The following is a 22,377-nucleotide window of genomic DNA, read 5'->3' as shown; positions in this document are numbered from 1 at the left end:
CGTAACTGGACTTTTTGAACCAGACTCCCTCAGACAAGCGTGGTTTAGTCATACTTGGTCCAACAAATTTCTCTACATTTTTAAGTGCTAAAATAATACAGGATCAAGTTGTAATTCTGATAAAGTCTGTGATAGTTTTGCTCAAAGAAATTCAGATGAATGGCATTGGACTTTGGACCAGGCTGTTTGCAAATATAAGGCTATCTTCAAATATGTAATGTAAATTTAAATTACCTCAAGACAGGTGTGAATTTATCAGCTTTTAGTTTACACTGGTGCAAAAATATTGTACAAGTGAGTTATTACAGTGGAAATCATTGTGTTTATAATTGCAAAAATTAAATTTTTAGGGAGCAGTTATGATTTCAGTACTGGGAACACCGGTAATTCCTATTGCCTTCCTTTATCCACTCATTATTGCTATTGTAAAAGCCAAGGTAAACCGTGTTTAAAATGAGCATGTTTATATATTTAATAAGCTTTTTAATGGGAAGACATTTTAATAATTCCCCTTTCTCTTTTCTTGTTTATGCATCTCATATCTTTTAGTGAAACAACAATAGTAAATGTAGGAGTTACCATGCATTCAATTTTTTTCTGGAGTCTTTTTTTCTGCAATAAGTTCCTTTTACTGATCTTCGTATGTCTCCATCTCTGAGAAATGTACCACAGTAGTATGTTTAAATGTCACTGTCCTGATTACTGATTCTGAAGAGTGCAGTCTCATGTCTGCATGTTTTTAACTCATTTAACTGGCAAAATATCTTCATTGATTCCATCTAAATTGTTCATATTATTGAGATTCTGGGTTCATAAAAAGGGTAAAATTTACCTGATGTATATACAGAGGTAGATGTTATTCTTGTTTGCTAGCATAGCGATGGATGATCTGGGAACTTGTTTGCAGCTCAGATGTACTGTGAAACCTAAATCAATGGTGATGTTATCTAGGTTAAAATAAGCAAAGTTCCCAACACTTCAGTCATTTTATAACTAATAATATTTTTCAAAACTGATTTAACTGGGAGGTAAGGAGCTCCTTGGTAGACCGGCAATACAAAACAGATGGTATTGGATATATGGTCTGTGTCTATGCAGACCATATTCAGATTTCAGTCACCACTATACTTTCATTTTAGATATGAATTAAGTACATTCTTTTGATATCCATTAGTTTTGTAGCAGAATAACTGCATACAATAGAAGCAGCAAGAGCCACTCCAAATTTATGTTTAGGTCAGCTCTCATAACCTGGAGTTTTTGTTGTTCTGAGTATCCTGTATATTGACTGTCTTCTTTTGTTTGCAGTGAAAAAATCAAATAAGAGCTGAATCTGAAGTTATTCAGAAGACTGTACATTACTCTTTGCAGTTAAAGAAAGTAATTTCTTTGGTTAGCTTAGATTTTATTAATTTTGTGGTTTTTTCACTTTAGTCGCCTAAAAGATTCAACATTTTATGTTTGTTTACATTAGGATGAATGCACATGACCACTTGCAAAATATTGACATTTTAATTACCACTTTAGTATTGATTTGTCTTGGGTTAAAATTACAAAGAAATGAGAAATTCCCTCAGTTTTTTTAACCTTACAAATTACTGCATTTCTTTTTTGACTGTAAACAAATAAAAACTGTGAAAGGAAAATACTGGGTTTGAAGTTGAAATTTTAAGTTCTGAAGCATTGTTGCTGAATTGGTCTTTGCAATTTTTTTTATATCTTTTTTTGTTGGTTATGTCTTTTTTCCTGCTGTACAGAGATAAATTTGTTGCTTCCTTTTTTAAATACTTCTGTGTGTCACTTGATTTAGATAACAGTACAGAGCCGAGTGGCCGCTCAGAAGCCGAACCTGGCAGTGTGTGTGCAAGCTCCGCTAGCAGTGACCTGTGACCAGTTCGTCTTTGATGATTTAGGTAAATTATTATAGTACCATTACAGTATTACTTTTTTTCTGAGGATAGTGGAAAGGTGTAGTCCAGCTTCCATCAAGTGCATTGTTTCACTCCACATCTTCTAGGTACTACTTAGTGGAGGAAGATGGAGTAGGAAGGAATGGAGTTGCTTTGTTGGTTGTGGTATGATGGGTGGCGTGTGAGGAGAGGTGGGGTGGCAGTTTTATGATGGAGGCAAAAAAAAAAATTCAGTTATTCCGTAGTACTTCTGCTGAGGTATTTTTTTGCTGACAATTCTGTCTGTGTAGAAATGGCACTGTTGAGCTACAAGCAGGGACAGAAAGTTTGTGTACTGGTGGACAGTCTAGCGTATGTTCTCAACTTAGCATCAACTGTTTAAGCATTGTAGCCTTTTTCTAACTTTGTTGATGAGGCTGCAGGTGGAGTTGCCTTTAAGACTATGTGGAGCTCAAGACCAGACAAGTGTGCCTGCTACTTCAGTTGTGACTACAGACCATTTCTGCTCTGAAATGTACAGTAATGGTCTCTATTGAAACAGGGCTTTACTGACTGCTATTCTCATCTGAAAACACAGTTCTTATGTTTTCTCAACATGTGACAGGAATAACTGACTGATGGCTCTGTACAATATTAAAATCACAACATAAAACTTCATTTGTTTTTATATTTTCCATATTCAGTCTGCAGAATTGTTTTATTGGTTATGCCTCAAGATAGTTGGAGGCTGTAGTTTGCCTTTTACAAATTAAAGATTTTTAAAAAAAGCACATACCATGAATTGATAAAGGTAACTAATGGAATCAACTACCATAGTTTAGCAGAATAATCCCCAAAGTGCTAGGAAATATATTGCATTCATTTGGATGCTCCTATTACTTGATTTAATTTTGTGTCGTTTTTAGAACCAGATTCATCTGAAACTGTGGTCCTGTCTGTCTTTTTGAAGGGGAATTGTACTCCATCAGAACTAGAAGGAAATTGTATGTTTTCGTATACTATACCAACAGGTAAGCCACTGGAGATTTCAAATCAATTGACATTTTTTTGAGGCCTTTTTCCTCACATGTTTCTTATAATTATTCTTTTGAAATATATTGAAGGCAGTAGTAATTAAAGAAATAATGCTTATTTAGTCTTCAGTTTTAGTTAATATTTTATTGCAAGAAGTTATGTAATTGGCCTTACAGAGGTAAAATCATAAGCTTATTGCTTGAGAAACAGCTGTGCCAGCTTTCCCATCCTGTCCTATCAATTTGCTTCTGTTCTGCTCTTTAAGGGACCACCTCTTGGAGTGAGAAGTTAGTTACAGCCTTATGACTATTCAGGCTTCTGGTCTGTTGACAAATGTGACAATAACTGCCCCCCCAGAGAGGAGGAGAATTGAATAAGCATTGGGAGTGATTATTCATCACTTCCTTTTTAACAGATAAACATATTCATTCTAAACAAATAAACTAACCTAAAGGAATAGAAACCAAGTTGTTATTTTATAATGCACTAATGGTGGTAGAATATGTAAATTTATCCTGCTATCCATAACTGATTAGCTTAGTTTTCTACACACAGCTTTGTGAATATGTCAGGCTCCTGAGAAACTGTATTTAGACAGGGCTTCCATGTTAAGTTAAATGCTGCATAAACCAGTTAAAGCTCTCAGTTCTTCTCACTGCTTGGCTTTGCTCCTGCACCTCCTCCCGTGTTGTTCTTCCACAATCAGCAATTGTTTCTCAGCCAGATTTGCTGATTTAGTTCACTGTGCAAAGGCAGAGCTATGCCAGCAAAAATGGAGTAGACTGTCATGAAAGAATACGTGTTGACGTAGGTCTTCTGTGAGGGGTGGTGGTCTTGAGTACCTTGTCCAATATTGACACTTTTATGTAAGCATTTACTTCACATCACTTCACACTTGAAACATTGTGTTTAGTGGTGATAGTCTAGGCTGTGGTATGACTGAAATGTTTATTTCTAGACAAAACTGGAACTCGTATTTTTAAAGAACTTGATCTTACCCTCTCTAGACATGGCCTGCAGATATGTGCAGAGGGTGGGAGTGGAAAGGACGCTCCTCCCTTCTTCTTGAGAGCCTCCTTGAACAGCTCGTACAACTTCAGTCCCTCTGTAATGTGATTCTGACTTCATATTCCTTGTGAATGAGATGCTGTACATTCATAACTGTCTAAATCAGTGTTGTGGATTAGACAGGTTTTGTGGGATCACTGTGCAGGTGACTTATGAGTATCTTGGATCCTCTGATTTTGAAAGCTTGGTTTTTGTTTTGCTGGCCTTGTTTCTGTGATTTTGCTTTGGAAGACCAGCAAATGACTGTATTATTTCTTTCAGGTAATATAATACTAGTTGAACATATGCTTATATTTTAGATGTTAGGTTGGATTTTGCAATAATTTTGGTTGAGGAAGTAAAGAAATCTTGCATCTTAAGTATGTTTAGTGCTTTATATGCAATTAAAAAAAGAATAAGCAGACGTGACATCTAACAGAATTAGACAACGGAAGAAGAAATTTTAAAAACTTGACTTTGATGGTCGAATTTTGAAGACTTTTAGGTAAAGGAACATAAGTAAGATCTGCTAAATTTTTAAATATTTATTTACACTATTAAGCTGTGATAATTCTATTACATACAAATACTAGTGTTACTTGGTGGACAAATCCTTAAGTGTAGTATATTAGTATATAAAAATGAAGTGTCTTCGTGACTTTATTTTATCTAAATAGAGCCTATTTCCTCTTTTGTTTTGTAAGATATCCGTATTTGTGACCAAATCAGTCTAGTTCTGTGGAATTCATCCAGCTGAAGTTTACTGAGTCAGTCAGTTGGATGGGGTTGCACTATTGATGAACTGTGGTCTCATGTCTGGTTTTTGGCTAATATTATGTCTTTATGTATTGTCTACTTAACAAATGTGTCTTAAGTTCTTAAAAACCTGTTACTGCATTTTCTTTTTTTTTTCTTATTTGAGTAATATCTGATGTATTCTTTTTTTTTTTTTTCTTTTGTCCCATTACGGGTTATATGGTAGAGCTCAATCCTGAAGGTAAGTGAATATAAATATGCAAAGTTTGAATAGTTTCATATGGGACAGTATATGCTGAATAAAGCAGAATTGGAATGGAGCTGTTATTTTAGCTATTATTTCTACACATGCTTATTATCCTTGGTTTGATGCTATGTAGGAGTGAATGTAGAAAATAAAAAGTAGTACATTTCTCAGTGAAGTATATTTTACTTTCTTGTGCGTAACAGGAATTTTACGGAGTATTAAATGCCTTCTGCATTGAGACTGGAAATTGAGAACAATTGTGTGATTTTAGCTAATTTTTTCAAGTTTTATCAAGAACTAAGACAGCTAAATTATAGCTTTGTTTGGTGCAACTGGAACAACTACTAAGGATTTGTATCTAGTGCTATTCTGCTTGGACTGAGTAGCTCTGGGAATGATGTCACAACATCTCTTTGTTTCAGTTCCTATTTGAAACATCCTATTCAAGGCTAAAAGGCTGCTTTCTATCTGAGAGTACCAGCAGTACAAAACTCTGCTGTGATCATGGTAGCTGTGACTCTTGGAAAGGGTGCAATTAAGAGACAAAACAAGACTGGAAAGTTAGCTTATGTATACATAGACTAAAAAGGAAGAAGTGTAATCTTGCAGTGCAGTAGTAGATGTGTTGAAGAGATGTAGTGCTTGTACAAAATATTTTATGAACTTTAATAATAGTAATTATTATAGTAAGTACAAATTTCTTCATGTTTTGGGAAGGTAAAGAAGTTGCTTGTCATAGGTTTAGAGATCAACTGAAAAGGTGTTTTCAGTTTTGCAGTTTTCCTAAACAGAAGCTATAGATGTATGTGAGTCTTATTTTTCAATACTTATGCTCTTTCAAGCATAGTAAGTGAAGTAAGAAGTAAATAACTGTGTTAATGGTACCCTTCCTTTTCTGGTTTCTGGATATTTCAGCAGAGTCTACATGAAATAGATGCTAGAACCATCTCAATAAAATACTGCTCTTGACAAGAATAGTTATTATCTTATGGCATATTTCTGCTATACAAAATATTTTAAAAATTAATTATCAATAAAGTATAATGAAGTAAATGTATATAATTTGAAAGAATAACATCCTAAAAATGAAAAATTGGGGGTTTTGTTAAGAAATATCTACTCAAGGTGAAAACCTTTTGCTGAAGAGAATATTGCTGTGATTCTACACAGCAAACTTTGTAGAATCATCTGGGGCAAAATCTATTTGGGTTACTGTGAGGTGCACTGGACTACTTAAATTCAGGGTCGTGAATACCAGAGCAAGTATCAATTCTCTGAATATTTAACATGGGGATCTGAGTTCTAATGTGTTGTTTTTTTTTTTAATGCTTTTTATAATGTACATTAATGTTATGTTTCAAATTTAATTAAATGAATGAATGAATAACTTGGAAGTGAAATAGTAACTACAAGGCATTAATAGTTTTATTACTTCTATCAGGTAAGTGCACAGAATGCCTTTACATACTAATACTTTATGAAGTGTTAGACAGTTTCTATTGTGTTTCAGGTTAGAAGAGAATCTGAATTTTTTCCCCACTTTTTCTTTCTTACAGAGCTAAAATTATGTATCATGCAAAGTATCACACCTCTAGATGAAGTGAGATATATTACTAGACATAACATCAATGGGCTGAGGAAGTTCTCACTTCCACACGTTGCTACTGCTTTGTAGAGTTTTCCCTGTAGTACTAGATCTTGCTGGAGCCTTTTTGATTTGCCTTATATATAGTTGTTTTGGATTAATCAACTAGAAATCTCCCCAGTCACCTCCCAAAGCTAGATAATATTTGATTTAGTTTTGATTTGATGTTTGTCTGAAATATTGAAAAGCTATGTTTATAATGAGGCACACTGACAGCAGACTATGTAGGAAAAAGCTGATTTGAAAAAAGAAGGAAAATACCTTGTGTTAAATATGAAAATGTTTGAAGTCTTTCTGGCTACATTCATCACTAAATTTTTTCCTGTTGATAAGTCTCCACATCTAAGTTCAATATTTGTGTTATGTTGTCATCAAGAGCAGATTTTACTTTTCCCATCAGATGGTGAAGATCCAGTTGAATGAATCATTCTGAAAGGTCATGGGTTTATTTTCAAATATTCCTTCAGGAATTTTCCTTGGAACCTGGAGATATGCTAAGTTTGAGGACTTGTCTTTGGTTTGAATGAGCTTTCTGCTCGTTTTACTATGACTTTGTATTTTACAAGCTGCTGTAGAATAGTTACTTGGCATCATCAGCCAGCCAAAAGACCTAATGAACTGACAACCAAAAGGATAATTTCTGAGCCTTCTAGTAACATTTTTTCCCCTTAGATGAGTCTTAGAAATAATTTTTTCATTGCAAGAGATCTGCACAGCAGCAAACAAGCAAAATTGTTAGCAAAATGGTTACTTGGATGGCTATTAAAAGTTTGAGTTCAGATTTTATACTAACCTGCAAAGCTTACATGACTGATAACTTCTATGTAGCTATCAGTTTCATGACTTGTCTGACAGTTACTTACTTTATTGTCTCTAAAAATCTATTATTGTTAAACTAGGTTTTCCTGTAACTGCTTCATAAAAAGAAATGGTCTCAAAAATCCCCATAATCTGCCTGCTCAAAAGAGCTAGTCCATATTTCATAGCAACTAGCACTTTTACCTTTCACATCGAACATATCAGGCAATTGCTGACATGCCAGCAATATCTGAGAAAATTTTTGACACATTCAAATGTGTTTTCTAGATGTTAGTGTAAAAACTGCCTCTTTTCTCTTGCACCGTTCTGAATAAATTGCATATGACAGTAGATCCCAATGCTCAAGGCAGTAGCCAGTTTGTTCTACAGTTCCGTTCTATTATGATGCAATGAGTTGAAAGATAGAATTCAATATAGTTTTGGGTAATAATCTCTGTTAGATACATTCTTTTCTAATCCATAAATCTCTGAGAGATGATATGAAGGTTGCATAGATGTTATTTAAGAGTATTAAAAAAAAAAAAAAGAGTAAATCTGTTCTTAAAAAGCATTTAGTTTTGGACATTCCTGATAAGAATGTTCATGCTTCAATTCTGTCTTTGAAGCATCAGGAATAATCACACAGCTGTTGTGTGTGTTAAAGTGAAATGGTTTGTCTAGAGTGTTAAATAAAATCTAATCTTTATTGTATTTTTATTGGTATAGCTACAAGTATGCAGTAGATTTCATCAGTAACTCTTGCTACCCATTTATAGAAAAATGTTCACTTACAAAGGTAGTGAAAAGTATTCAAATTTAAAGGTGCTTTAGGAGGAAAAGTTAACAAAAATTGAGAATTTGATATAGTTTTTGGTTTAACATATCCCTTAATCATATTAAAAATATCTTGTTACACCTTTTTGAGGACAGTGGTATGAAGTACCTTGCATTCAGAATGTGGGCATGAGAAATGAGTGTGTGTTCTTTGATTTCAGGAATACCGCGAGTTGCACAGTGTAACTTCAGTCTGCCTTTGCGGTTAGTTTGCTTTCCAACTCAACCTTCAAAAGCAGCAAACCACAAGCTAACTATTGATACCAACAAACCTCCCGTCACTTTTCTCAACATTTTTCCAGGTAGGCTTTTAAATATGTCTGTAGGAAATGTGGTAGAGGCTTCCAACAGGAATTGTTTGTCTGCATGAAGTAATAAGATAATTACAAAAGCTCATGTTAGAATATTTTAGAAGTATATTTTGAGTGAAATGATGGCATAATATTTTAATTATAATAATTAATTTGGGGTAATATATCTGTCTATGGTTAAACTGCAGATTTCATGATATAGATCTAATTTTTATGTATGCAGAAAGTCATTTTACATAAAATTGTATAAGTGGTGTTGTAATAGGGGAAAAATGGGCATTCATTTAAAAAAACGGCAGGGTGAAGCAGAAGTGGACAGTGTTGTATGGAATGAGTACAGTTGCTTTGGAGGAAGACTGGTGGAATTTTTGGGATATTGGTCTGAAACTGATCTTCTTTAATAATTTCATTACCCTTCTTGGACCAAAAAGAAGGTTTGTACTTAGTGATATTTTCTGATGTGCAAACCTGAGCTATGTTTTTTATGCAGAATTATATTAAAACAATTTGAAGGAGAAATTAGGTACCATTTAGAACTGGAAAAAGAAGAATGAAATTGAGTACTGTAATGTTATGAAAATAATTTATACTATAATTATGTGCTCATAATTTGGAAGAGAGAGGAGGTGGAAGTTACCACAGGAATACTCAGTGGTATAATATGTGTAATCATAAGCAAACAAATAAGAACTGAGGATGTATTAGACAAAATGGTTCCATGCAGGAAGCTAATATCATATTACTAGGCCCTGGCACACTGAGTGCTGATTGCTGATATTAAATAAGAATTAGTTCAAACTCAGAAGTGTAGAAAAAAAGCTATGAATGTTATCTAGGGATTTGAAGAGGAGAGTTAAAAGAAAGTGACTCATTTATCTTAATAAAATGCAGGCAAAAAAAGAGAATACTCTTGACTTCAGTAAATATTTTGTGGCTGCATCATGGGTCTAGATGATCATATTAGCACAAAAAGAAATGAATAAACAGGACTTATAAAGAGATTGAGAGTAAGTTCTGTCTGGCAGTGATTAAGTTCCTGAACTTCAGAGGACTAAGGTTCTGGAGCAGTTTTCTCAGAGCTGTGTGGGCCAACAGCTTTAATACAACATTTCTGAGGTGGGGCTGCTTCTCTCTTTTTGAAAAGCTTATATTGTACATTTTTCTGAGAGCAGTGGAGAAGGCTTGGTTGGCTTTTTTTGTAGCATGATTCTCTTCACTTTAAGGGTAAATATAACTTTTCTCTCAAGTGGGTGTGTTGTGTAATACTTGAAATGGAGAACCTTTTTTCCAAATGTCTACATTTTGAGGTTTTCATAATGGACTTCCATTATGGCTAAGCAACAATGCTTTCAGAATAGCACATAGTATTTTATTTTTAACCTAGGGATGCATTGTGGAAAATATAACCCAAACCATTGGACTAAGAAGGCATTAAAATATTGTGATTTCTGTTCATTCCATTTACATTCCAGTGTTAAAACAAAAAGTGTGCTGATTATGACGTGATCTGTGAATGAACTTTGAATTGTTGGTTTACGCAGTAAAAGTTGCATCTTTCTCCTCCTTGTTTTGCCTTATTTTTGGGGGAAGTTTGGGAGTAGAGGTGACATGGAGTAGTTTGTGAAATATGGTATTCTAAAATGAAGCCATATAAACTGGTATTGTGCACTAGATGGAATGAAAAGAAAGGTGGAGTTGCATGAACTTTGCAGAGTAGCTAGTTTTAGCAACCTAGATGCTTGTTTTGCTCTGTGCTGAAAGCTGAAGAGAGAGTGTGTTTGAACATATTCATGATAATTTCTGCATATTTTTTGCATAAATATCTGAATTAAAGATGATCTTGCACATGGTAGAAGGTGGTAGTCCTTGGGCTCTTCACTAATCACAATTCTTTTTAGATGGTACAGACTGAACCTCTGAGAAATCTACTTTTTGTTTTCAGGCTGGGAAAGAACAACCAGTCTGTAGCTCAGTTTCTACCTGTGAATGAAGGGGGGTTATACCAAACTACTGCTGATATTAATTACTTTGGAACCCTAAGAAGGGAGACAACCCCATTCATTTGCTTATGCGAAGGTTGACATAGTCCTGGCTATGGACTGAGGTTTGTTGAGTACCAGTGTCAAATTATAGAAAAACTGTATTTAACTTTCTTTTTTAGACTTTGTTGATCCCTCTGAGGGTGACCAGGCAAATGCTCTGGGATTTCAGTTTTTAACTGGTTCGAAAACCACTCTTCTTGCTTCAAAAACATCACGTAAGTGCTATTAGTATTAATGTAAAAGAGGCCTGATCATCTGTTAATATATGCACAAAGTAGAACGTGGATCATGTGAAGAAGGATAATCACTGTGTACAAATTAACACAGGAGTTTCAAGGTGTCAACCAACCATTTCTTATCTTTCTGTCAGGTCTATAATTATGTTACCAGGGGAGGTACAAAGCTTTATGACAAAGCAAAAAGTCATACTCAAAATATAGTGGCAGTTCTCTGAAGAAAATGGATTTTCTTTGATTTTTTAGCAATGTTTTTATTCATAAATTAATACTATCATTATAAAAAAATAAAGAAAAAACCTTTTATTTTCCCAAAGGTGTTTCAACATGTGTGTTTGGAATTAGTCACCTACTGGAATTTCTGAAAGGGATTAAAAAGTAGGTGTCTAACTTTCCACTGACTTCCAGTAATCTGTGACTTAAATTAGGCATCAGACCCTCCTTGCTTCTCTGCATCTGAGTAAATGCCTGACTCTTATCTTTAGATGCCTGTATATCTTTTTAAGTATAGGATTATGGAGTCAAGATCCTTCCTATTATGTTTACAGAACACGCATGCAGTTACGCTGTTATCTGGTCCAGTGTCTCTTGTATAGAGTAGTTTGTGAATTAAGTAGTCATGTTTCAAACCACTCGTGAGTTTGTGCTCTTTGAAAGACATAGGTGCTCTTCATTTTGGAGAGTTTATAGTGTCTTGCCCTGTACAACTGTTCAACTTGCTAAACTCTTTCTTGGCGTGTGCATTGGAACCAAATCAGTTCAATCGTGTTTAGCATTTTCCATGCCAGCAGAGCACAAAGTCTTCATTTAGCACAGCAGACTACAAATGGAAAAGCTAGAACACCCATTGCTCATTGCAGAGAGTTCAGCTGGAACACTGTGTGAATGCTTTATGAAAACTGTTTTGAGTGAAAAATCACAATCTAGTTTGTTGATGTGAAATTCTTTTGACACAAAGATGATCTGCTTTACTGTTTTCAAAATCCATTTTCCATGATGGGATATATAAATATCGGTGGTGTCAGCTGTGAACTATGAGATAATACCTTTTCTAATGTAATCAAATGTGTTAAAAACAGAAACCATCTGCAGAGTAACTTTCATTGTACCAAGAATCGCTTTACATTTCTAAGGTTCAAATCCATTTGTATTGTTTTTTTCTATGCATAATTTACCTACTGGTTTATTGTTAGTTTGTTTTTAATGTTTCTTTAAATAGTAGATCTTAAACAGTTTTGACTAACTAGACATGCAAGTTTCCTTGATCCAAGACCTGATAGTTTCTAAAAACCAAAAAATTTAAAGTTCTTATAAATAACTTTTTCTGGATTACAGTTTAAATCTTTGATTGGGATTTCATTTTGCATTCTGATGCTGTGTAAGGAAAAGTTTATGTCTATGTAATGTATTTTAGTTTCTAGTGAGGCTACAACTTTTAATCTCACACCCGTTCACCCCAATCCTCAACCTTTTCCTCTCAGGTTTGTTTATTCACTGGCTAGGCATGGTGTTTGCAGTCTTACAATAAACTTTCCCACACTGTGAAATTCACTTTACAGAGGAGATTCAAAATATCTGTTTCTCTTAGTGAGACTACTCATTTATTGTGTCTGGGAATCCTAACTTCAGAAAACGAATGACTGGTACGATGCCACCTTCTGTGTTAACAGCCTGTTCTCAGCATCCATGTTATGCATTGGATTGAATTGGTTAGAGAAGTTCTTAGGGGGCTTTTGCTTACTTGGAATGTTACCTAAGTAAAACTGATTTAAAAAAATATATTTCTAAGTTTGATACTCAGACATAGTTCAGGATATTTTTATGATCAGACACTGTCCATAATACAAAAGCATTTTTTGATAGAATACCATGATACTAAAATGATTGTGCTTGAGTGAACAGATCTGCTGTGGAATGTATATGAAATTACGTATTATTTGTTAGGTCCTTATTCTGCTATGTAAATTAACACTGAGCTTATACTTTGTAAAACTGCTCATGCAACGTTATCACTGTGGAAATGTTCTTGAAAAAGAAAATTATGTGTGTAGATAAATATTGACTAGAAGTCATGGTGTTTCAGAAAAGTAAAAAAAAAAAATAAAAAATTAAGATCAGGCTTTATTTCTGGTTTTCCATGAAAGTTTATCTTGGCAAATGTAAGAAGACCTCTTTTTCCATATCCCATATTAAATGGACCTTAAGTTCTGAATGGGAAGAGCTGGATGTAGAAATGAAGCTCTCCAGGTTCAGCTGGGTTTAGCTGCTGAAGCTGCAAGCAGGAACGACATCTGTTTTCATGTTTGTTATTAATTGTATTAGCTAATCCATTTTGAACAGTGCAGTAATTGAATATGTTACTTCAGCCTGTCAAGACTGCTGCAAAGAAGCCCAGCCTGAAGCACATCTTGACAGAAAATACGTATCAAAATTAGCTTGCCTCAGATAGATTTAGATTTTAAGGCTTTATCTGAGGGAAACTTTTAAAACTGTCTTTTAGTCAAAGTATAAAGAAGGCTTGACTGCTAAATGTGGATGGTTTTTTTTCTGCTGATGTGGGCTTCCTAGCTGAGAAGTAAACTGAATCTTCTAGACTTCCTTCAGATAATCTACTGACAGAGCAGCCATTGTTAATTTAGGTTGTGCTCATTGGACAACCTGTTGTAGTGTTAGAAGACTTTGTAACCTATGTAACCTATTTGTGCTCCTCAGTCTCCTGCTTTTCTGATTGATAACTTTCTGGAATGGAGCTTATTTAATAAAAAGCTAGTTTGAGTTGGTTAGCCATCATAAAAGCATGAGATGAACAGAGGCACAGTTATTTCCTTATTTTTTTTCACCGTATTTCTGTTTAAAATATGTTTAGTACAACTACAGGTTCTCATTTTTTTACTATTTCTAAATCTAATTTGTCTTTTTTGAAAGCTGGAAGATCATATAAAGCAAATGATTGCAGTGTTTTCTACTCAGGCCATGGTAAAATTAGATTGTGTTTGTATTGACCAACAAACAATGTATGGAAACAAAATATGCATTTTGGCGGAAATTAGTTTTGTCCATTTTTAAACCATTAATGTATTAGAGATGTCAGTTATAAATCGAATGACTGTTGATTTGGCCTGAAAACATCTGAGCTAATTTCCCTCAAGGAAGAATCACTTAGGGCAAAGTATGATGATACATCCAAGTAGGTCCAGCCATTACACTGTGAGTGTTTAAAAAATGGATATTAGGTCGAATGTTATCTTTAGCAGATGGTGTTCTTTTCTTTAACAAGCATGTTTTTAAATAAAACTTGCTTCTTTCCTGTTACACTGTAAACAGAATTTGTCATTCTGTATTCAGTGAAATACTATCCTGGGAATGATGCCAGTGCTAATGTCAAACAATCTTGAATTACTAATGTTGAGAAAATTTTAAATAAGTGCATTCAAGTACTAAAGAGTTCTGGTTAATTTGATTTACTGTGGACCTTGTTAATATGGGCAAAAGAAAGAACTATTTTGTATCAAATCCTCGTGGCTGCATTTCTGTCTATCCTTTTTTATAAGGCATTGGTAGATATGTAATAAAAACAAATCAGGAACTGTTGGTTATTGTGTTTCATCTGAAAAAAAAAGAAAAATAATTAAAAGACCTCTATGATTTTCCATAATGTTTTCCTCTCAGCATTTAGTTAATTCTGATTTCCTGGGACCTGAAGAGAGGATTATACAAATGTGGACTGGAAATAAAATCTCACTCCACTAGGCTGATACTTTGAAAATCAGTAAAATCTGATAAGTTAAATCAATTTACTGGGACAGATAACACTAGCTAACAGGATTTGGTTTCTCACTTTGGTTTATATTAACACTTTCATTCCTACACTAAGCCATTTTTACAAAACCATAGTGTGTAGATGGATAAGAATCACCTTATACTAATATTATCTGTGTCTAGAGCGAAGCGTAGCACTATCAAAGCTGAATATTGTTGCCTATGAGTAGTTAGACTAATACTTTTCCTACTACAAGTTTTCCTAGGAAGAGGAGATGTAATAAAAGTGATATATCTACAGAACTCAATAACCGTTTCCAAAAGACATTAAAGATTTTAAGTGGATTGCAGGTGGTTTGTTATCATCAGATGTTACCACCTGGTTTGTTACCATCAGATGCTTAAGGTACTGTGCCTCAGTCACAGTTCAAAGTGAATTGACCCTGATTCTGCCTCCAGCCCTGAGAAAAGCTCACTAAAGTTGTTATGGCAGAGAACTGCAGACAGCCTGTTGTTATGGTTTCATATATTCTGGTAATTCTCCTGTTTCCTTGTTGTGTAGTTCTTCATAGCTTTTTTTTTTCTTCATGAACAGGCCCATACTCTTAATTAGGAGTCTTGTGCCGCAAAATTGCCTGTAAAAACTAGGATAAAAGGGATAGTATTTAGGACTGACATCAATAAAATACAAGTATTTCTTTAACACTAGTGAACATGCATCTCTTAAGAAAAATCTCACGTAGACTTTGGATACAATTAGCATGTTCTACTTGTGGGTTGCCTAACCTATGTTGTGTAGTTATGTGTGGCTTAGATCTGTGTATATTAGTCTTGTATCTGTTGTGCTCAAAGAACGATATAGGATCCAGAGCGACCACTTAGAAGACCTTTGGCTGATAACGAAAGAGCTCACACGCCGACTAGAGGAACATTTCAAGAAGCAAAACTGCAAAGATTTTGCATGTACCTATTCTGGTTCAATTCCCCTGCAAGAATATTTTGAACTAATTGATCGACATTTTGAGGTACGTTATGTCATATGCGAATCCTTCATGATCCACTAGTTTAAAATTGTATGTTAGTACAATGATTAATCACATTATAACTATAGCTATCGCAGGCATTTGGCTTTCAGAAAATAGAAAATTGTATCTGAGGTAGTTCTGGAAAAAAAAGTCATAATTTGGTTTTTAAAGTGCAGAGTGTGCCTTGCCTATGAAACAGCCCTTGCAATTAGCAGAGCACGTGTAGCCAGTGTGCAGTCTGCAAATGATACAAATTAAGGAACCAGTATTTGCCCTTGTGTTCACTGCCTGTACAGAAGCCATGGATTCTTCATTCACTAACATCATGGTAATTGTAAAATTCTTTCAAAATTTGCCCCTAGTTTTAGGCTGTTTTGGTTTTCTGTAATAAGGAAACCATGAGCACTTTTTTTTCCCTATGAGTCATCCTGTTAATTATATGGAAAGTCCCTTCAAAGTCTAAAAAAACTGCCCTTGCAGATCAAGCACTGGAGGCTCAAGGAAGTTTACCAAACCAGATATAAAAGAAATGTAATTACTTTTTCCTCTTTGGCTATGCAGATGACAATGAAAAATCTCCAGTTGTTCAAACAGCTTGTAGAAATAACTAATAGAATAAAATATATCCATTCTTTTCCCCACACCTTTCCAGTAAAAAAAGTGATAAGTAGTGAGGTATAAAGATAAGAAGTAAAAAAGGGAATAGCTATTTGAAGATTTCTATTAAACTCATGTATTTGGCAAAAGCAGCAACATATATATGTAAAAATGAGAAATACTAATGGATGTTTGTTCATGCTGCCAAATTTTCTGTGAGGTTGAGCCATCACCATACAGAAAGATGGAAGCTGTAGTTGGAATTTTCTGGGATTTTTTTTAGGGAACCAGCCTCTATCCTGATCTTAATCTCAAGCTTATGGTAGTTATTCAACTAAATTGAAAGTCAAAATGTTTGTGTCTTTTTAAAGTGACTGGTAGAAATACTGTAAGCATAAGCTTGTGGTACAATCTAATGAAGCCTGAATATGTTGAAGTTTGAAACATAGGTGTTATTGCTGTAATGCTAATTTAGGATCTAGTTAGGTAGCTGCTGACTATTTTGAAATTTCTGAAGTTTTCCAATAATTATCTGGTCCTAAAAGAGTTAAATAATCTATAAAGTGGGTCCTTATGCTCCCATCCCTGTTAGTTTCAACACACTCTTTTCTGGCAAAGTTGGGAGAATATTACCTGATATGGCCATTTTTTACTACTATTTCTAGAAAAGCTGCGTAATGTTTCTTTTTCTCTTCAGTTCTCTGAACTGTTCTTCATTAATTGCGTACTGAATAAAGACCTGTTTCCTTATATTTAAATATAATCTGATCCCTAAATTTAGGAAATTTCTGCTCATTTTGGGGCATTTTTGCTCACATGTAAAAAGCTGAGTGTCTTGGTGTGTCTTCTGCTACTTATAGCATGTCAGAGGTATCTCAGTTTTTTGAAAGACTCATCTTTAGTCAGTTTAGTGTTAAAAACATGTACTGGTAAGTGATGATTAATACATAAAATAGGAGTTTTTACTATCTGAGCATTTGATATGGAGTGTTCAGAGTTTTGTGAACACTTTGAGGAAGTTTGTTGCTATAGCTGATCAGTATACATAAAAAGGAAAAAAGGATTTCACTGTCTTCAGAAAAAGACAGTCACTCAAACAGAACAGAATTCAGGCTTAAGGCAATAACCATTTACTTTCTACTACATAGAATATCAAGTCCAATACGCTCTGTGTGTGTGTCATAAATAGCACACCAAACCAAGAAGAAGCCTTCAGGTCTTGGTGGTGAAATTTCAGTCTTGTTAATAGGCTTCTTGATGAGATGATTGTGCATTTCCACAGATTATTTTGCTGTTGACAATTAGTGTTGAAGTCAGTAGGAAATGATAATTCTTGAAAATGTTAATAAGCTTTATGAGGAGTGTAAAATATGAAACTGGTATAAATGACACCATATTTGTATAATACACTGTCTCAATTTTACTAAATTTCTCCTGTTTCATTTGCAAGGTGCATACAATATATATGACCCTTAATCTGAATTCTTGAAAACCCTTAAATTTCAGCTACGTTTGAATGCTGAAAAATTTCAGGAGCTGTTATCTGAAAGGGCCGTACAGTTTCGAGCTATTGAGCGACGACTCTTGACACGATTCAAAGACAAAACTCCTGCTCCTCTTCAACATCTGGACACCTTGCTAGAAGGAACATTCAGAGAGGTCAGTGCAGTTTGATTATGAGCCTAACCCTTCTTTATCTTGTTGGTAAAACCTAGCTTAAAGCATATAAGCTGTGCTTTCCTGGTTACATTTACCATCCAAGAGACCAGGAAGCAGTAATTTGTTTAACCTAATAGTCCCTGTAACTTTCCAGATGATTTGCAATAGTTTTATTTAATCTGCGACCACAAAATCTTTACTCCTGGGTCACACCAGCTTGACAGCGCATCATTCTTTCCGAACTGATGTTGATAGTGTAAATATTTTATAGTTCATGTGAAAATATTTTATAGTTCATAGCTTGTGTAAATATTTTATGGTACACTGTAAACTGGGGGAATGGTTTGGCTGGTGTAACATTCACAACAAAATTGTCTGAGACTGACCATGTCCTTCCTATGGGGATTTTATGTTCTAATCATTTCAGAATGTGATAGCTGCAGAAGAACAGTGTTTAAAAAAACAAATCATTCCTGAACCATCCCCTTACTGGACAAAGAATAAATGAATTTTTCTTCCTTTTCCTGCTTCAGCTCTGCATTGCTTTAGAATAACACTTTTTCATTATGTGTTCCTCTGTGAAGAAATTATTTTATGTGGTTTTTGCTTTTCTGTTGGAGGATCTGATTTTACTTTCTAACATGCTTTGTTTGAGAAGCTGAGTTACAATTAAATTCCTTGCTGAAAAAAAGACTTACCTTTATGCAGTGCTGTATATCACAAAAACTGAACCCCAGTGCTGTTAAGGAAAAGTATTTGCCCTTATTGTTTCATCTAAGAAAACATTTCTTTAAACTGGAGAAAACTGCCTTTCCATGTATGCTTATACATGAGTCAGATTTGCCTTTATTTCAGTCTCTACTGTGAATGAGTTAACATAAGATGGTTTAAGTTTGAAAGTGGGGATTTTCTGATTGCTTTACGAAATACTAGCTATTGTTGTGATAGATGGGTTATTATTTAACACTTTGAAATGGCGTGACTAAATAAGCCCAAATGATTAATGCAAGTCTCCTGAGTCTGCTTTTGCTGTGTAGAACTTTTGCCTCTAAACTTAAAAGCAACTGGGGTGGGCTTGAAAATTTACTTATGCAGTTGATTTGAAAGATGAATTCTGAGAATATGACAAAAATCAAGTTGTTCAAATAGATGCATATTGCAGAAGCTTATTTTATAAGATCCTTCAAACCAACATTAGATGGGAGCTTTTCTTCACATTACTGTTGTGAGCTTTTTGAATTGGAATTAGTGCAGTTGGAAGGAGAACGAGGAAAAAGATTTATTTTCAGAGAACAAATGCTTACATTTTTTCACAGTTGTTAAAACTTTGTTTTAAGCAAGCTCACATTTTTCTTGGTAGATTTCCTTTGTAATTTCTTTTGTTCATGGGAATTCCCTTCCAATAAAGAAGTGTTGTTATTGTTAGTACAAACAAAATGGAGAAATATGGTCACTACCAGAGAGACCCCACTGCTGCATATGTTGTTTCAAAAGTAGGAGCTGTGGTAGGATTTAATATTGACTCTGCTGTGGGGCTGGAAAAAAAATGGCTCAATGATGCATTTTCTATATTAGAAAAGACCTTGTTTTCTTTAATTCAATGTCATGGTCTGTCTTTATTTGAACAAGTATGTCTAATACAAATAATTGAGGTATTCAAAATATGGCAAATGAGTTTTCTGAAAAGGAATAATGAGGCTGGTTGAATATGAACAGTATGAAGTCTCACTCCAAAAATTCTTTTAAGCATGTAGGCTTTTTGACATTGAAGTAAATATGATTTTTATTCTCATATAATTGTCTGAGAATCTCATCTCCTCCCTTATATTAAATATTTTTATAATGCAAAACTTTGCCTTGTTTTGTCCCCTCATTTTAAACTAAAGTAATTGTTATGTAGCAAAACAAAGTTTTGTTGCTTTTTACATTGCATTTTGTAGGCAGAAGGGAAATGTGTATGTTTTGGTTTTATAGTGCATTCCAAACCTTTTCATCTAGAACAGAAAGGAGTTAGCAGTTGGTTTGAATACGTGATTTTATTAGTCTTTTTAATACAGAATCTCCAGGACTTGGTCACTATATGAATTATGTTCTTAGTAGAATAACTTTTATAGCCTAGGATATATAAAGGTGCCTCTTAGTGCTTCCTGTATTTCCTTCTCTCAGAACAGTTATGGAGCAGATGTATGACCTTTGTATGAAAAACCTTTTAAATACAAATCAAATAAGGAATATTCAAGTCATGTAATTTCATTGCCTAGGTGTGATAAATAACTACTTTAAACTTATTCTATACCGTTTCTCTGCCCACCTGTAAATTGTTACGAAATGCTGAACTGATTTGAATTTTACAACTAAAGTAGATGGAAAATGTTAATTTTCGAATTTTCAACTTCAAGTAACAGTTGTGTTTGTATGAAATGTAGGTAGATGTACAATGCATGTCAAAGTTATGGTTGCCAAACAAGAAAAAATTATTCAGGCTGCATTTGATTCTCTGGTAAAAAACATTTCTATTTATGAATTAGTTTTTGGCATTGATCCTTGTAGACTAGCAACAAGGTAGGCTGTATTTAGTGCTACAATAAAATTACTGATGGGTTTATTATAAGGAAACTTTAGCCTTACTTTTCATCTTGCAAATAATGAAGAAATGTATAAGCAGGCATTGGTGTGTTCAATGACAAAAAGCTTGCTCTTGGTTTTATAGTCCTGTTTAATATTTTCTTTTAGAATTTGTCTTTCTTAAATAATATTATAGTTCTAAATGGATTGGAGTGAGTAGTAACTACAGTTAATAAATAGTGACATCAGGTGTTCCATTCTGGAAGGAAAAGAAAAGCTGTTATATATTTAGTAGTCTTGTATATTAGAAAAATGTAATGTTATTCTTATGATCTTTAAGAATGATTTGTAGGAAGGTGCTGTGGAAAAAAATGGAAAAATCAATTTGCAATATATGCTATTTGTATGGCTATGAATTTCTTGATCTCTGGTTAAAAAATGTAGCAGTCCAGTTGAACATGCTACTACCACTTGTTTTAAGGAAGGATTTTAATATTGAATGGTAGTTGAGATTGCATATATATTTTGTAGTTTAAAGGACTTCAAATATGGAATGAAATTGCAGCAAATTTTATGGTAGCTGTTGTAAACAGCATGTACTTTGTATAATGCTCCCCTACTAGAGACATGTTATTGCTTGAAAGTGTAGTTTAATGATCTTTTATGTCTACAATGTGTTTTCTGTCATATTAGAAAAAACCCGTAGTTTGGCAGTAGCTGCAGGTTCTTGCCCTGAAATCATAATTTTCATGCATTGACTCTTGGCAAACATTACTTGGATTTCCAGGTACAAGCTGGAATTAATAAATGTCATAAAAATGAGATGCTTCAATTTCTTATGTCAGCCCACATGGATTTTATCCTAGTGAATATAAGCAATACTAGCTGTGTCTAGTTGTGTTTGACCCTGTAGCCATGTTTAAAAGCCTACCACAGTTACATTCCTTTAGGGAAAGAGGAGGAAGGGTGAATTTGAAATGTGGGGTGGAGTTCTCCTAAGGCACTAACTGTTCTTTAACCAATTTTAAGTACTTAAAACATGAATCTGAGACAAGATTGAACAGTTCAAGTTTACAAAAAAGAATGTAGTGACAAAGCGATCACTTCTAGCTTGCTTTGCTTCATGATTTTTCTTATTTATTCTACTTTTTATTGTAATAAAAACTGATTTGTCCTGTATACTCACGCTTCCATCATATGTAGTAAACATAGTTCCTTTCCTATTCTTTGATACCACTATTGCACAGTATCTCAGGTTTCCCCACGTTCTGAGGCCTTCTTCATCTTCCCCCTGTGCTTTGTAATAGTGACATCTCAACTTTTGCCCTTTGCCCCAGCACCCCTCTGACGGTTGCTTGTTTGTGCACTGTCAAGTCAGTGAATTAGTGCTGACTGGCAGCAGCCATCCAGCCAGACAAGATGGATGATGTCTTCTGTCTCAGTAGAAATACCAGTAGTGTCTTCCCCCTCCCTGTCTGCTAATTAAAAAAATATGTAGTGAAACTGAAGGATTTCTAGCTCTTCATGTTACTGTAAAATTTTGTGTGGAAGTGACAGTTACTAGGAATGGACTGACAAAACAAGTCTGACATAAATAGTCAGCACAGTTGCATAACCTCAGATATCTAGACTTAAGAGCTACATGTTTTACATCAGGTCTTTATTTTTAAACAGTGAGACATTTTAGCTTTTCTTTCTGTATAATACGTTACCCATTTGAGACAATCTTCTGTAACTGAGAGGGCCCAACGCGCTTTTAAAGCAGAACTTCTAAAACTAATTGATGCTGAGAGTTTATTCCCTTTATTTTCTCCTGATTCAGCTATTCAGTCACGTTCATCTTATTAATATTATTATTGAATAACCTGTCTCTCAGAAATACTTGGCTGTAAGCAGCAATAAAGTAGCTTTCAATGTGATTTTTAGATCTTG

General features: G+C 34.3%; 1 protein-coding gene across 3 annotated transcripts in view; it reads left to right on the top strand.

The window, feature by feature from the left end:
• BBS9 (Bardet-Biedl syndrome 9) overlaps positions 1 to 22,377 on the top strand; it is a 284,336-nt gene that overhangs the window by 57,669 nt on the left and 204,290 nt on the right. For all 3 annotated transcript variants that reach the window (XM_050309358.1, XM_050309348.1, XM_050309368.1), the window contains 7 exons: positions 1,811 to 1,913; positions 2,816 to 2,920; positions 4,954 to 4,968; positions 8,413 to 8,553; positions 10,724 to 10,819; positions 15,452 to 15,624; positions 17,728 to 17,880. In XM_050309358.1, coding sequence (XP_050165315.1) covers positions 1,811 to 1,913; positions 2,816 to 2,920; positions 4,954 to 4,968; positions 8,413 to 8,553; positions 10,724 to 10,819; positions 15,452 to 15,624; positions 17,728 to 17,880 — 786 coding nt within the window. The remainder of the gene's footprint in view (positions 1 to 1,810; positions 1,914 to 2,815; positions 2,921 to 4,953; positions 4,969 to 8,412; positions 8,554 to 10,723; positions 10,820 to 15,451; positions 15,625 to 17,727; positions 17,881 to 22,377) is intronic.

The sequence above is a fragment of the Myiozetetes cayanensis genome, unplaced genomic scaffold, assembly GCF_022539395.1.
Source record: "Myiozetetes cayanensis isolate MyiCay16 unplaced genomic scaffold, myiCay2020 scf1, whole genome shotgun sequence".
Taxonomy (NCBI): domain Eukaryota; kingdom Metazoa; phylum Chordata; class Aves; order Passeriformes; family Tyrannidae; genus Myiozetetes; species Myiozetetes cayanensis.
Note: the sequence above shows the minus strand (reverse complement) of the source record. Positions and strands in the feature narration are given on the sequence as shown.